This window comes from Diadema antillarum, unplaced genomic scaffold (assembly GCF_040938485.1).
Source record: "Diadema antillarum isolate AM-2024a unplaced genomic scaffold, OU_Dant_1.0 seq00000793_RagTag, whole genome shotgun sequence".
NCBI lineage: Eukaryota > Metazoa > Echinodermata > Echinoidea > Diadematoida > Diadematidae > Diadema > Diadema antillarum.
The window spans coordinates 857,403-872,698 of NW_027271680.1; the positions used below are offsets into that span (position 1 = coordinate 857,403).

General features: G+C 37.1%; 1 protein-coding gene across 1 annotated transcript in view; it reads left to right on the forward strand.

Annotated features, from left to right (window-relative positions):
* Positions 1-1,386: 1,386 nt before the first annotated feature.
* Positions 1,387-15,296, forward strand: part of LOC139739312 (uncharacterized) — a 96,028-nt gene continuing 82,118 nt past the window's right edge. The window contains exon 1 of the mRNA XM_071649927.1: positions 1,387-1,468. Within this exon, the coding sequence (XP_071506028.1) occupies positions 1,387-1,468 (82 nt within the window). The remainder of the gene's footprint in view (positions 1,469-15,296) is intronic.

Below are 15,296 nucleotides of genomic sequence, written 5' to 3' on the forward strand. Positions count from 1 at the left end.
CATAAACATTTCACTTTCTTTGGTAACAGAGAATAGGGTTGCACACTCAAAACAAAGTAAATTGAGAAAAATATGATTGTGGAACCTTGGGGTAACAAATACGTTGTCATGAAATTAACTGACTGAAGTGATAAAGACGATATAACAATACGCAAAACATCGAAAAATTGAGGGACCCACTAAAAAGACAAAGTTTGTAGAATGTGGGCCCCTCAGGTACAGAATGTCAAATAGAAAAATGAACTGATGCAAAAAGGGGAAAAAAGCTGGGGAAACAGGTCAGGAAAAAAGACTAAAAAATGTCTGGAAGCCCACTAAGAAGACAGAGTAACAAATAGACACACATACACACGTGAATAAACATTAAACGAGACTGGGACGACGGCACTAATAAAGGGAGACTAAAAGACAAGACAGAATGAGACAAGACTAACATAACATGAAGACAATACAACGGATAGAAAGGCAAAGCAGATCCAGCGATCTCGTCAGAATTATATCGAAAAAATAATGGGATGCGTGAAAAGAATACGGAAATATAGAAATTATTATTATCATTATCATTATCATCATCGTTATCCTCATCATCATTATTGATGGCTTGCACCTAGAAAAAAGAAGAGAAGTTTTCGTATACGATAATCCTATGGTTTTGCGAATACCATGTGTCCGTTAGATCTGAGTGAAAAGGTATAGACATATGTTTAGAAAATGTGAATTATCTTTACAAAAACAAAAAGGTAATTTGAGCACTTCACAGCCCATGACTTGCATAGTGCAATAACGCCCATTTGCAAACAATTTCCACACCATTTTTGTGTAATACCCCGATTTGGTTAACCACAAGGGTAAGCAAACTGGTCTCAAATACTTAAAGAATCAACATTATGGACGTCAATTTTACGGCGTTTTGGTCATGAAACCAAGTGGAAGGGCGTTCAACAGATTCCATTTGCCATTGTTTGTGGGTGACTGTGAGATCAGTCGTGTGTAACCATGCATGCGTTGGGCCTTAACGGTCTTTTCACTTCCACCACGTGTTGTGATATGACAAGGTCAACAAATCACGAATTTTACTTGCTCTCATTTTCTTTGGTTTTTTATTAAGGTCAAAATATGCATCTTAAATTTGTCATCACTTTTCTTTAATCATTTTTCCACCCCAATTAAACTCCTCCATATAGATTATAACCCCATTCCACGCAGATTTTTCATTTCTGGTCATCGGTCACTCATCGGAAGCAAAGTTTGTTCCTTCCAGGCGGCAAACCACCGAAGTGTATTGGATCACAATCTGTTGAATCCGACTTGGTTGGTTGACTATCAGGTGAGTGACAGACATGTGATCCTCATCGGACAATCTGCATCATCGGATCACCGCCCGACATGTCTGACACTGATCACAAGTCGGATCCAAGCGATCCGATACACTTCTTTGGGTGGCCGGAAGCGATTAACTTTGCTTCCGGTGAGTAACCGATGAAAGAAAATCTCTGTGGAATGGGGGTATAACTCTCTTAACTTGTCATCAACAATATAAGGTCAGGTGCTAACGTTATGCACCTTACTTGGACTTTAGGCCTATGCACAAATTCGCAATAGCAAGATATAGATCTCGTAGAATGACACACCCGAACCTTTCTGGTGACCACTGCTATTTGGAAAATGTTGTGGGATTGCGAGTGGCGAATGGGAACAGAATAGATGGGTTGTAAAAGCATAGTTCTTTTGTTTTCCTTAATCAATTGTATTGAAAAAATCTTATTTGACTTGAACTGAATATGAATGACAAATAATTACCTCGATGACAGTGAAGTTCGCCGTTATGATCCTATTGTTTGCATGGGTTTTGTAACAAAAGTGGGAGTCTAGTTATGGGCGTGCTGCCATTTCAGTGTTTGCTGACGCTACTTTTCGTACTTGAAGGTCCTGAGGCCAATTATTGTACTAATTTTATTGTCTGTACACATAGCTTTCTGATTACGTGATGCTTTATGCTAATGCTTTAGGCATGCAGTAATTGCACGTCATATTGACAAATCATGTTCTCTCCTGGCCTTGTCAACACGAATACATACTGTCGATATCAATGTTGTACAGATTGTTTTAGGGATTCGTAAACAGCAGAAAGATATCCGGAATGTGAATATTTACCTATTTTGCATTTATATTTTTCTGTCACAAGGATTTAGAACACGTCGCTGGGAGGGGTGCCCAAAATTTCAAGGAAATAAAACTTGTGCTTTTGTGCAATCTTCAATATCATTGCAAGAACACCAGATCTGCAAACCCGACACCTCCCAGAAGGTAAGGTAATTCAAATCCTTACTTTTCGTACTAGGTCTTGGATTATGTAATGCGATATACTGCATATTTGTCTATAGTTTTACTTTGTTTAGTGTTTTTTAATTGCCAGGTCTCTAGTAAGAGACTTCTCAGAGTCATCTTGAATCGTGTGTACGTACGTGAAAAACGTAATGCACCTTTTAAGAATTTTTTCTTTTTCTTTGCAGAATCCTTAAGAAAATTTTCAGCTGAATAAGTTGATTAAATTGAGTTAGTGAATATGAAAACAAATTAATAGAAATGTATAGATAGTTTGACACTGGGAGAAGTTGTCAAACGCAACCAGCCCCCAACTCTCTAAAACGCTCTTGACAAAATCCCTGGATATAAGTGCCAGACAAAATGATGCTCTTCCCACTAAAACCTCCTAAATGTGATTTGATGATTGTGAGCTTTCTTAGAAATTTATTATGGACCCCCTCACAAATTTCACCTTGAATGATGTACAGCTCAAATTAGTTCTTCAATTGAAATCGTTAGGAATGACAATCCAAGATGATGATTTGAAGTGGTACGTGCATGTGGAAAACACGGTGTCCAAAGCCTCTCGAAAATTACTTTACACTCTATGCATTCTGAAGAAGTGTAAAATCCCTACTGAGGACATGGTGAGAGTGTTCTGTTGCTACATCAGACCAGTACTTGAGTATGCATACCCAGAAGCTGACAAAATTGAATTTGTACGAGGAGAGCACGTCGTAATCTATCAGCTTGGGAAGGAACTACACTGGGTATGACGAAGCTCGTAAAGGGAAAAATCAAGTCCAAATATACCAGTTAGTCTGATAAAGGCCGTGTCACACCTTTTCGGGCAAGCTAAGGATAAATTTCTGCGGGCGGACAAGAATGTTTGCGAGTTTCGCATTTTGTGTCCTACCTGCTAGACGCGTGACACTTCTATTACTTGCCTGTATTCCGTGTGACCTGCGTGAGAGCTTTGAAACGGATCCGTTTTCTGTTACGAGAGACTTTCGGGTACTGCGAAGTAACCTGCGTTGGAGGTGCTGCCGGTAAGGGTCTCCTACTGGTGTTCTGCGTGTACCTCTGCAGGAGAACCCCCACGACTCACTCGGAACAAGTTTTGAGCATGCTCAAAGCCTTGTCAAACCGTATCTGGGGAAGTTTTACGGGTTGACTTGAGGGGAAACAAATTTTTCTACCCGGAACTTTCCGCACTTGATCCGCACCTGACAGTACCTAGCGCGCACATGATTGTATCTCACCCGTAGTTGCCCGGAGGTGCGCACGCACATCCGATTTACCCGCAGCCAAGTTTTGAGCATGATCAGAACTTTTTCCGGTTGAGTCGCGGGGATTGCCCGCAGAGGTCCACGCAGAATGCCAGCAGGAGGCCCTCAACGGCAGCACCTCACAGGCAACTCCCACGCAGATACTTCGCAGTCCCCGTCTGCGGCCAAGATAATGACATTCTGTGGGACTTCTGCCATTCTTTCAGAAGATTTCCTTCACTGACTTGTCAGCCCCCAAGCGCTAGGCACGCAGGTCACACAGAATACACGTTGAACCAGTTGAACTTAAGTAGAGCGCGTCCAGCAAGTAAGACACATGCACTGACTCGCCCAAATCCTGTCCGCCATCAGAAATTGTCCGGTATGCTGGAAAATCCCCACATGAAACAAGCCCGCGTAGCTTGCCCGGAAAGGTGTGACAGGGCCTAAACATGGTTGCGGGCGACTACGGGTGAGATACGTGCTAGGTACTGTCATGTGCGGGTCATCTGTGGGAACCTCCGGGTAGTAAAAATTGTTCTTCGCAAGTCGCACGCAAGGCTTGCCCGGAGAGGTGTGACACGGCCTTAAGAAAGAGTAATAGAGTTCAACGGTATAATTTCGATCGAAATCGGATGAAAAGGAAGGAAGTTATTTTGAAGTTTCGCTTTTTTTTTCGGGAAACAGTTCTTGGAACGTCAATATCAATATGAAAATGGCAAAGTGAGCATGTCATCCCCTGACAACTTGCCATATAGGCCCTAGTTTGTACATAAAATTTTGAAATTGCCTGTTTTTCATTCAAACGCAATTATGCCAGGGGCTCAAATAATGTCATCCTGAAGTTATTTAACCAGGAATAATGTCATATTTCAGACTTCAATTTAAACATTGGATTTTTGTTATTTTTTTTTACACAATTAATCGAAAATTGTGAGGTTATGACATGGCTAGCTCACTCATTTGCATATATACATTCAGTGTACAGGAGCTGTTTTGCAGAAGCTAATAAAACTTCGAAATGCCATAACGTCCTTATTTTTCAATTTCATATTTTTTTTTACCTTTGAACTCATAACATTTTACTCTTTCTTATCAGATTAACTTATATTTGAACTAGACTTTCTCTTTAATCACAGACACTTACTCCCACCTACCAAGTCCAGTACATGTGATACAGGCTGCGTTTATCAACTTTCCCCTGTTTAAACGACTTTCCAAAGCCCATTCCAAAGCCCTTTCCAAAACCCTGAACTATTAATGTGCCGCTTGTTTTCTAAGAAGGGACGGCGAAAAGCAATTACCATCATAAAGACATATCTTCCTTTGAGAGTGACGAGTCATGATGCAATGCCACATGAATCAATTGTCTTCCTAGTTTAGCACATACTTCAAATATTTTTGAGTGGCGGCATGAGACTTTGGCTGCGTTTATCAACTTTCCCCTGTTTAAACGGCTTTCAAAAGCAGTTTCCAAAGCCCTTTCGAAAGCCGTTTCCAAAGCCCTTTAGAAACGGCTTCCAAAGTAGTTGCGTTTATCAACTCTTCGAGAACACGATGAATGGCCTGTCACAGCACAGCTGCATTGCGCAAATCGGCCCGAGGAGAAGAGGTCATGATAAGGCGTGCATTGTTCGTAACTGCAGTACAATACTACATGCCGTTTCAAAACAGCTTTGCGTTTATCAACTTCAAAGGCTTTTACAAACAGGTTTCTGAAAACCTGTTTAGGAAACCTGTTTGGAAAGCCACAAATTTGCGGCTTTCGAAAAGGCTTTCCGAAAGGGCTTTCAAAACAGCTTTGCGTTTATCAACTCGTAAAAATTCCTTGAAAGCTGTTTGGAAAACCTGTTTCTGCCGAGAAAAGGAGTTGATAAACGCACCCACAGACAGCTCAGGGACATGTCTGGAATGTGTACCGAAGATGCCATACAGAAAGATATCGTAAATCTACTAAATCCCCTATTTGGCACGAAATCTAAAGCTTGGAGTTGTTGTTAATTGGCAGTTGTATTCATGTATGATGATTGTATACACACTGTGTATGCATTTTCCCTTTTCATTGCCGATTATTTTTTATTGTTTACTATTTCGTTGGATTTATGCCGTCTGTATCTGAGAGGATTGACTAACCTGGGCATCATGCACATTGAGTTACACATAGTGCATATAATTCATTAAGGTATTATTTTGATTGAGTCAACCATAACGTAGTACTAAAGAACACTGTATACTCATTAATTATACGTTTTTATCCGATTTGGTGTCAATTACAAAAATGGGAAAACACACCTCTACTTCTTTGTCAACTTCTTGTTCTGTGCCTCAAGGCACTAAACTGATCCCTATTTTTTATCTTAGCAAAATTTAGGTGAAGTTAGCTTCCGGTTTTAATTGTTGCACACCTTTTTTCATGAAAATACATGAGCTAGTTTTTGATTCTGCTTGTCAAACATTGACACAGTGTATTTCCTCCGACTAAGGTCAAAAGGACAGCAGATCCTCATGATTGCGGAGAGCTAAATGTGTGTCATTGTTTGTGCGTGTGTGTTAAGTGCATGTGTGTATTTGTATTTGTATATCTGTGTATGCATGTATACGTTTGTATTCGAGCGTCTGTATGTGCATGTGTGTGCTTGCATTTGTGTGTCTGTGTATGCATGCGTCCATAGTGTGTTTGTGTGTGGATCTATACTATGTATACGTGTGCCAATAGACGTGAATACTGTCATGTATCGCAAGGCAATCATCATAGATTATCACTTGTATTTAATTCGTATTTGTGTGCATGTGTATGTAGAGTTTCCAAAGCTATTATTTCATATTTGCTATATATTTGATCTAGTAGCATATTCTGAGGCCAACAGGCCTATAAAAAAAATGAGGGCATTGTTTGAACGTAACATGGGTTAAATTGAAAAAAAAAACTGTGTAGGTGTAAGATGAAAGGTCATTGTCATTGCTATTATAGTATTCTAGAAGGTGGGTGAATGTCTTTTGACACGATTTAATGAATAAAATCAAGATCTTTTGTTGGAGCTGAGACTCTGAAAAGCCATAGCACAAAATCGTCTGATTAAACTGATCTTATCTGATAGTCACCACATTCTTTTTCCAAGGACAGAAGCCCCATTTCTGTTTCCCTCACTCCAAATATTTGTTCTGACATATTTGATATCTGACTTATTAATATCCCTATAATGGCACTATTGTGATTGACGTAACGGTAAATGCTTACCCCATGGACATCATCAGTCTTTAATTAAATCAAGTTAATCGCAAAAGGTCGTTAGACCTCCCAGTTTGTATGTAATAATAACACCAATCAACGAGACATAAGCACTAGCATTAGACCTATAAGTCCATATCTTGAGTTGGACGGGGAAATTAAACGCTGCTATAGTTTCCATGGCGCAGGCAAGTTAAAAATCATGATAAACGTTTGAAAAAATGATATTGTGGTGAAAAAGGGGAAATCTTCCCCAGGCCTTGGATGCAATTGCATATTAGTTTATATTTGCTGTGTATCAAATTTTGATCCAGTGGCCTGCTCTGAGGCCAGCAAGCCTTAAAAAAAAAAAAAAAAAAAAAAAAAAAAAAAAAAAAAAAAATATATATATATATATATATATATATATATATATGTATATATATATAAGGGCATTGTGTGAACTTAACATGGGCTGTGTATGCATGTACAATGTATTTGTATTCGAGCGTCTAGTGTGTGAATGTGTGTGCTTGTATTTGTGTGTTTGTGTATGCACGCGTGCATGTGTTTGTGTGTGGATGTATGTGTGTATGTACGTGTCAAGGTGTGCCAATAAACTTGAAAATTGTATGTATCGGGGGGCAATCATCACTATTAGGCGCGGTCACACTGGCAAAAGATCGAAAGAAGAAAGAGTGCGCCGTCCGATGGCTACTGATTGTGACGTAACAATGCATATCCGTACATGACAATGGCCTCGCGCTTCGGAAACACGTTACGTCCGCCTGCTAACATATCAAGAAGTTTCGCAGAAAGTTTGCGGTTACACTGGCAAAACTTCGCAGATCTTACTTTTGCCAGTCTGACCACGCTTATTTATTATCACTTGTATCTAATTTGTATTCGTGTGCATGTGTATGTAGAGTTTCCAAGGGTATCATTGTTTGCTCTGTATTTGATCTATTAGCCTATTCTCAGGCCAGCAGGCCTAAAAACAAATAAAATGAAATTAATGAGGGCATTGTATGAACTTAGCATGGGCTAAATAAAATTAAAAAAATAGTGTAAGTGTGAGGTGAAATGTCATTGTCATTGCTATTATAGTATTCTAGAAGGTGGGTGAATGTCTTTTGACACGATTGAATGAATAAAATCAAGACCTTTTGTTGGAGCTAAAACTCTGAAAAGCCATAGCACAAAATCGTACGGTCTGATTAAACTGATCTTATCTGATAGTCACCACAATCTTTTTCCAAGGACAGAAGGCCCATTTCTGTTTCCCTCACTCCAAATATTTGTTCTGACATATCATCTGACTTATTAATATCCCTATAATGGCTCTATTGTGATTGACGTAATGGTAAATGGTTATCCCATGGACCTTTTCCGTCGGTAATCAATCAAGTTGTTCGCAAAAGGTTGGTAGACTTCCCAGTTTGGATATAATAATAACACCAATCGACGGGACATAGGAACTAACATTATTAGTTCCTATCTGGAGCTTGGACGGGGAAATTAAACGCTGCTATTCCCCTGGCGCAGTTAAAGGGACTGTACAGTACTGGTTGAGGTGGGAATTCAGGTTTATAACATTCATAAGTGAGATAATGAGAAACCTCATATGAAATATGAAAGAGCATGTAATTTTAAGAAGGATTCAACGTTTATTTGATGAAAATAGTTTTCAAATGGCTGAGATATCCAAACAAAAGTGATAATGATAAAAGGCGACAGGCCACGCCTTTTATTAGGATCTCTTTGTTTCATCTTGTTTTTGGATATCTCAGTCATTTCAAAACCGATTTTCATCAATTAAACTTTTGATTCCCCTCAGAATTGTATGCTCTTAGACATCTCATAGAGTGGTTTCTGAATATCTCACAAAATGTTAAAAGCTAAATCCGTACCTCAACCAGAACTGTACACACCCTTTAAGTTTGAAATAATGATAAATGTTTGAGAAAATGATATTGTGGTGAAAAAAGGAAAATCTTCCCCAGGCCTTGGATGCAATTGTCAGCATTCCACAGTCTTTCCGTAACGTAGTGTAAAAACTGGTTTTGGTTGTATTTTCTTGGTATCATCGACTTGTGACTATTATGAGATGAATTAAACTCCTCCTATTTCAAGACTACTTGTGTTTTACATGGGTCTACGCAAGCATACAAGAGAGCTAAAAGAGTTTTCCCTTATTTTTTTTAAAGACTTACAAGTAACCAAAGAACAGATATCTCAATTGGTGGCCCGGAATGAGACTGGGATTATTCAATCAACGAATATTGTAGATTTATGTGCATGAACGTACCCTTGTGTAGTACATCACACCCGTATAGTGAAGTCTAAGTGAGCAAAATTATAATCTTACTCTCTAACCATGAAATTGGTTTTAGTCTGACTAAAATTCCAACTACAAGCACAGCAGAATGTTGACTGTGATACTTCGCAGTCATTTAACCCGTTGAGGATGAGTCCTGAGTATACTCGGGCAAGTGTCTATTAGAAATGCGTGTTGTAGCAAATCAGTCCGTCCTCAACAGGTTAAGTATCCATGAACACATGAGCCAACTCCAAAAAGTCTGTTTTAACCAATGTAGTCACTGAAACTGTCTGTCGGTATAAAAAAAAAACAACAAACAAACAAGAACAAAAACAAAACGAAAAAAAAAACCTGTAATGCCTTACCATTTCTTAAATATCAATGTCTAATTAATTCAATTCAATTCAATTCAATTCAATTTATTTCACATCTTTCAAAAAACCCACAAAATAGACATATATGTATAATATGTACAGAACAGAACACAGAAATATATACAAAACAAAACACAAAGTAGTACAAGGAAAGTTAAAGTAAAATATAAACACAGCAAAAACAGTCAGAACGGCAGCAGATGTGTGGGAATGACAAAAGGCCATTGGCCTGTCAAAGGTCAAACCCTCGATGGACTGCATTTTAAAGATTGCTTTTCTTAAGTTAAGAACATAAAACGGAGACAAGGAGAAAGACAGTCAAGAACACGGCGAGAATAAGACAAAAAGAAGCACAGACAAGATTTACAGGTAGTAAAGTCAGAAGACAAATAAAAAAAAAGCTTATGAGCTACAACAACAATAACAAAAATACATGAACAAGCAACAGGTAAGCAATAAAACTTACATGTATATAAAAATACCTCATAATATATTGCATATTATACTTACTCTAATAAATAAAATTTATACTTTCTTTTAAAATCACTTGTGGAACACCGTTTAAACTTATCTAACATAATTATTATTCCAAGGTACAGGACCTTTATAAGAAATCACCTGTTCTCGAGAATTTATATCTATAAAAAGGAATATACATTTTATGGGAATTTCTAGTTACATACATATGCACGTCAAAATTATAAATGAAATAATCATTAAAAGCCTCAGGTAATAGCTCTTTGGTGAAGGAATACATAACAGAAGCAATCTGACATTTATTGATACTATGTTTAATATCCAATAACTGCAACTTTGAAATACAACTCTTTAGTGTGTGCCAAATAATGTGATTTAGTTATTGTAGGTAATGCACGTTTTTGGAGTTTAAAAAGTTTTCTGCGTTAAATACATTGCGCAATTACCCCATACAATATTACAATATGATAAATGTGATAAAATCATTCTATTATATATTCATTAAAATTTTCAGTGGTAATTTATGCTTCAAATTATGCAGTACTCCAATTACTTTTGACATGTTCTTAAAAGAAATATGGTTAATATGATCTTTCCAACTTAAGCATTCATCAATAATAACACCCAAAAATTTGATACTTTTGACTATCTCAATGTCAACATTATTAATCATAATATTAATTGAATTCGCATCGACATTTACATTCCGAGATTTAGAAACTTTGTCTTTGTATAAATTATCTGTTATTTGTTGGCTAAAAACCATGATGGCACTTTTTCTATTTCAGCATTAACAAGTTGATTAATTGTTGCAACATTATTTCCAGGTAAAAACAGGCTTGTGTCATCAGCAAATAAATTGACAGATAAAACATCACTTACTATTGCAAATCATTAATATACATTAAAAATAATAGTGGTCCAAGATTTGATCCTTGTGGCACACCAACTGGAAGATCTCTAAAATGTAGATTAACATTGTCTGTGCAAATATATTGCTTTCTCTTACTTGAATAACTCTGTAACCATTTGATTGCTATAGCCCGTTTACCATAAAAACTAAGCTTATCAAATAAAATAGAATGATCAATACAATCAAAAGCTTTCGATAAATCTAAAAAAAAAAAAAACTCAGACTACTATTGCTTTATCTTCAAAAGCTTTGGAAAGTTTGTCTGCTAAATCAATTATTGCATGTGATGTACTGCACCCTTTTCTAAAACCGAACTGTCTCCGATATAAAATGTCATGTTTTTGTATAAAACAGATCACTTTTTCATAAACTATTTTTTTTTCTGATAAATTTACTAAAATCGATAAAATAGAGACAGGTCTGTAATTATTTACAGATATCTGATTACAATTCTTAAAAACTGGTATCACTTTGGCGATCTTTAATGCACTTGGAATTATGTAATTTGAAAGAGGTCAAAGGTCAACAAAAGTACTAAGTATTTCAGAATTTCTTCTGTGACACACCATTCCCCTTACAAAATCATCACAGACTTTCAAATAAACATAACTTATAATAGACAAAAAAAAAAAAACGTGCAGTGAGCTATTTCACATCATTTAGAAAGTTGTCGAAATGAGAGCAGTATTGCTGTACCTTCCAGGGAATCATATGGCATTATGTAAAAAATCTTCAGTCGCTAATAGGGCTCACACCTGTAAATAAAATGGACTGTCCCAGACCCCTTCACAAATTCGTATACCAAAGATACCAAAATAAATGAAGAAAAAAATTAATTAAAAATCAATGCTGTAGTTTGGCAAAAAAACAAACAAACACCTGAATAGCTGTAGACATTGAGTATGCATTCCTATACAAACTGCATTTTGGTTGGAAGATGAAAGCTTCTCTGATGGAATTTGAGGGGACTATATTTCATTGGGTACGTGTACGGAAAATAGGTGATTTTTTGAGTGACAAGAACTCGTAGTCTGGCTTTGCGGACCCTTGGACAGAATTAGAGCAGAAGAACCCACCCTGGAAATTTGATGGAGGAAAGGGTATATCTCACTTATTCAGGTTAGTGAAGATGAAACACCTCATTTCTCCCAGCTATTTTACAGAATTTTTTGAAATTTGAATTTTAACACACGTCTCTATAGGGAATTATTTACCCTTGTGAGCCCTAATAGGGTTAACTGTTGGTGATAACCCGAATATCGCCCTCTCTTGCTAGAATCGCTACAACAGTTCGAAGGGGAGGGGGGGGGGGAGGAAGACGAAGGGGGGGGGGGGGGTGGGGGAGGGGGAGGGGGGAGGAGGAGACGAACTGACTCTGAAACTGAGAAAGCGATTTTGCAAACAGAGGTGATGACATTTGAACAAAGTTTATATGTGTTACCAAATTCAATGATTCGTAATCGAACGTATTCTATAGATTTGGGAAAGAATGGACAAGATTAATGACGATTCTGTATGGCAGGCGAATTTTGAATAACTATTTCTTTACAAGCACAAGAGATAAACGAAAAGAAAATAAAAGTGTTCCGACGTTGGCTCCCATTTGAGATATGAATTGAATGAATTTCATTGGGGACATTTTCCTTAAAAAAAAGACCACAAAAGAATGTGAGCTCAGTATTTGATTGTCATTATAGGTAAAAGTAACAGTGACATGAATAGTATACGAGCACGACACGGTAGTTTGCTTTCATTTGCATTCAGACAAAATGTATTGTCAGAGGGCACGTCCGAATATGTACGTTTCTAGGTTAACGGAGTGTGCGTCTACAAACAAACAAGCATAAAAAAATTAATGAACTTTATTCATACCTAGTTCAGTTTCCATTTTACTGTTGAGAGGGTGTTTACCAATTCCTTATTGAAAAGAACAGTGTCCCACCGAGTGTTCACAGAATATCCACGAACATTCTCGGCTATTACACTGTTGGACACTGTGTTTTGGGGTTTCTTTTCCAGCAAGGAAATCTGAACCCAGCAGATTCTAAGCCATTTTTAGGAGATTGTAATCCCAAATGACCCTCTATTCCGTGCTAAAATGTTCTAGAAGCATGAAATTAGCAAAGCTTTCGGTGGTGAAGTAATAAAACAATGATAACAGCAGCAACAGCAGTGTAATTTAACGTCCTCTTTGACATTGTGACAATGACAATAGAATTCCTGTGTATTGATGTTCAAACCAATTAAAAAAAAAAAAACAACCCAGCATTCAAACTCATTTTTACAAGACCAATAAAATTACATGACTATAGGCTTTTCCGTTCATTTTCTAACTTTTTTTTCCCCGTCAAGTTAAATAGATCTGAAGTTCAATTCTTTCCTAGAAATCCGGAATATGCCAATCCTAGTTTGAAATACGTCTTTTGTTGCTCATTTTCAAACAAGCTCTATTCAATTTAATCATTTGTCACAAACTCTTGTCATTTACGATTCAAATTTGTCCGTCGTACTCGCTGCACTTGTAACAGTAAAAGCAATTTCGTCTTTTAGCAAGCATTTTCGTCAAGAAAATTGTCTTTCAATTCTATCTCATATCTTTTCTATTTTGATTAAGTGGTCATTTCATTCCCCTGCAACCGTTCACTTTTTCGACACTTACATGAACACACGTGTACCCTATCCCCTCCCCACAAAAAACACAGACACATACACACACACACTAATTAGAGAACACACGGAAACAAACATTATGTCCTGTCAAACAATCGAAAACGGTGATCCACGATTTCCAGGCACGTACTGACTGAAGTTAAAGCCCGTTTTAATGTCAAAAAAAAAATGATAAAAGATATCATTGTTTTGTCGTTTTCCATGTTCAATACGGTTTGTTTCGTACATGAGATACAATAACATAAAATCAGGAAATATGATATCTTTGATTTAATGAATATAAATTTGATATATCATCTATAGGTCTTTATATATATATATATATATGTATATATATATATATATATATATATATATATATATGCATATATAGTTTAATCTATCAACGGTGTTGCAAGACTAACAGTGGACCAGTGGCACGTGTTAGCCCTATCTTTATATCGAGAAATGATCTAACTGATCTTTTCGCACTAAGAGAAGTCAATGATGTGCACAGTTAACAGCAAGGACACTGAATCCTAGCCCTGGGGTATCCAACAACACATGAAATTGTCTGTGGTCTAGATCAGATCACACTGACAACCAACAAAACACTGCTATGGGTGCTATCTGTGAAAGGACTGAGGAACCGTTCAATCACGGAATCAGTCGGGCAGCAAAACTAAAGGGATAACTCATAACAATGTCAAAGAGTAGCATGGCCTATGATTGTGTCAAATGCTTTTGGAAATCATGATGCTGCTACCCGTATAAGATACCCTTGGTGAAGTTTGGGGAGCCAGTATTCTAAGTAAAAATTTTCTTTAATATCTATAAAGCAAAAGTTGTTGTTTTTTCTCCATTTTTTACTGTCTAAACTTCGAGTATATTATTGCCGTCAAGATTGTTTTCGACATATTCTTTGATTAATTCACCAGCAGTGATAGGTGAAATGTATAAAAATATTTAGATATTTCCTCTTTATCTTGAATTTCTCCATCTTCGGGATTACTAATTGTATTTACAAATACCAGTTCCTATTTCTGCCAAAAGATGAGGTTGAACCACTTTCACATCTATCAGATTTTTCAATGTTTTTCATGATATTACTGGTAATGTATTCTCCCTTCTCTCTACAAAATTGAGACGTATATGAGCCTGTTTCGTATTGAGGTATCATTTTTTTTTTCAGTCGTCGGGGGTGTTTTATAAAGTTGTTCTTAAAGTTACGAACGACTTAGGAGCTACTGGTCATCTGTTATGGTGTGCAACACTTATCAGAATTTCATATAATCCAGATGCCAACAGTGAAGTGCGCATTATAACATAAAGTTACCTAAGGTTGAAGATAAGTATGATTCCATGGGTTCAAAAGACAGAGTGTGTTTCTTCTGCAGAAGAGATTTTGCTGGTTTTGATTCTAACGTGTTGTATCATTTCGTCAAGACCTATACGTTGCGAACCATCCTGCTTGATACACACGTGGACAGTGGTGACCAGACCATTATTACATCCGGCAACTCGGCAGACATTGTTCTTCACTTATTATATCTAGTATAGGTACTTAGTGATATTGAGTAATGTAAGGAAGATCATTGGCAACGTGCATTATAGTAATTATGATCATGTGGGTCCTAATCAAATGAATTGTTGAGAACAATCACGTGATCAGTCTTTCATATTGCCTAACATGCCCAGCAGCTATAAGTTTTTAACCCTTTACCGCTTACTAATGACTGGTTCTAGCAACCGCTCAGAGATAAGAGCTTGACGTAATCGC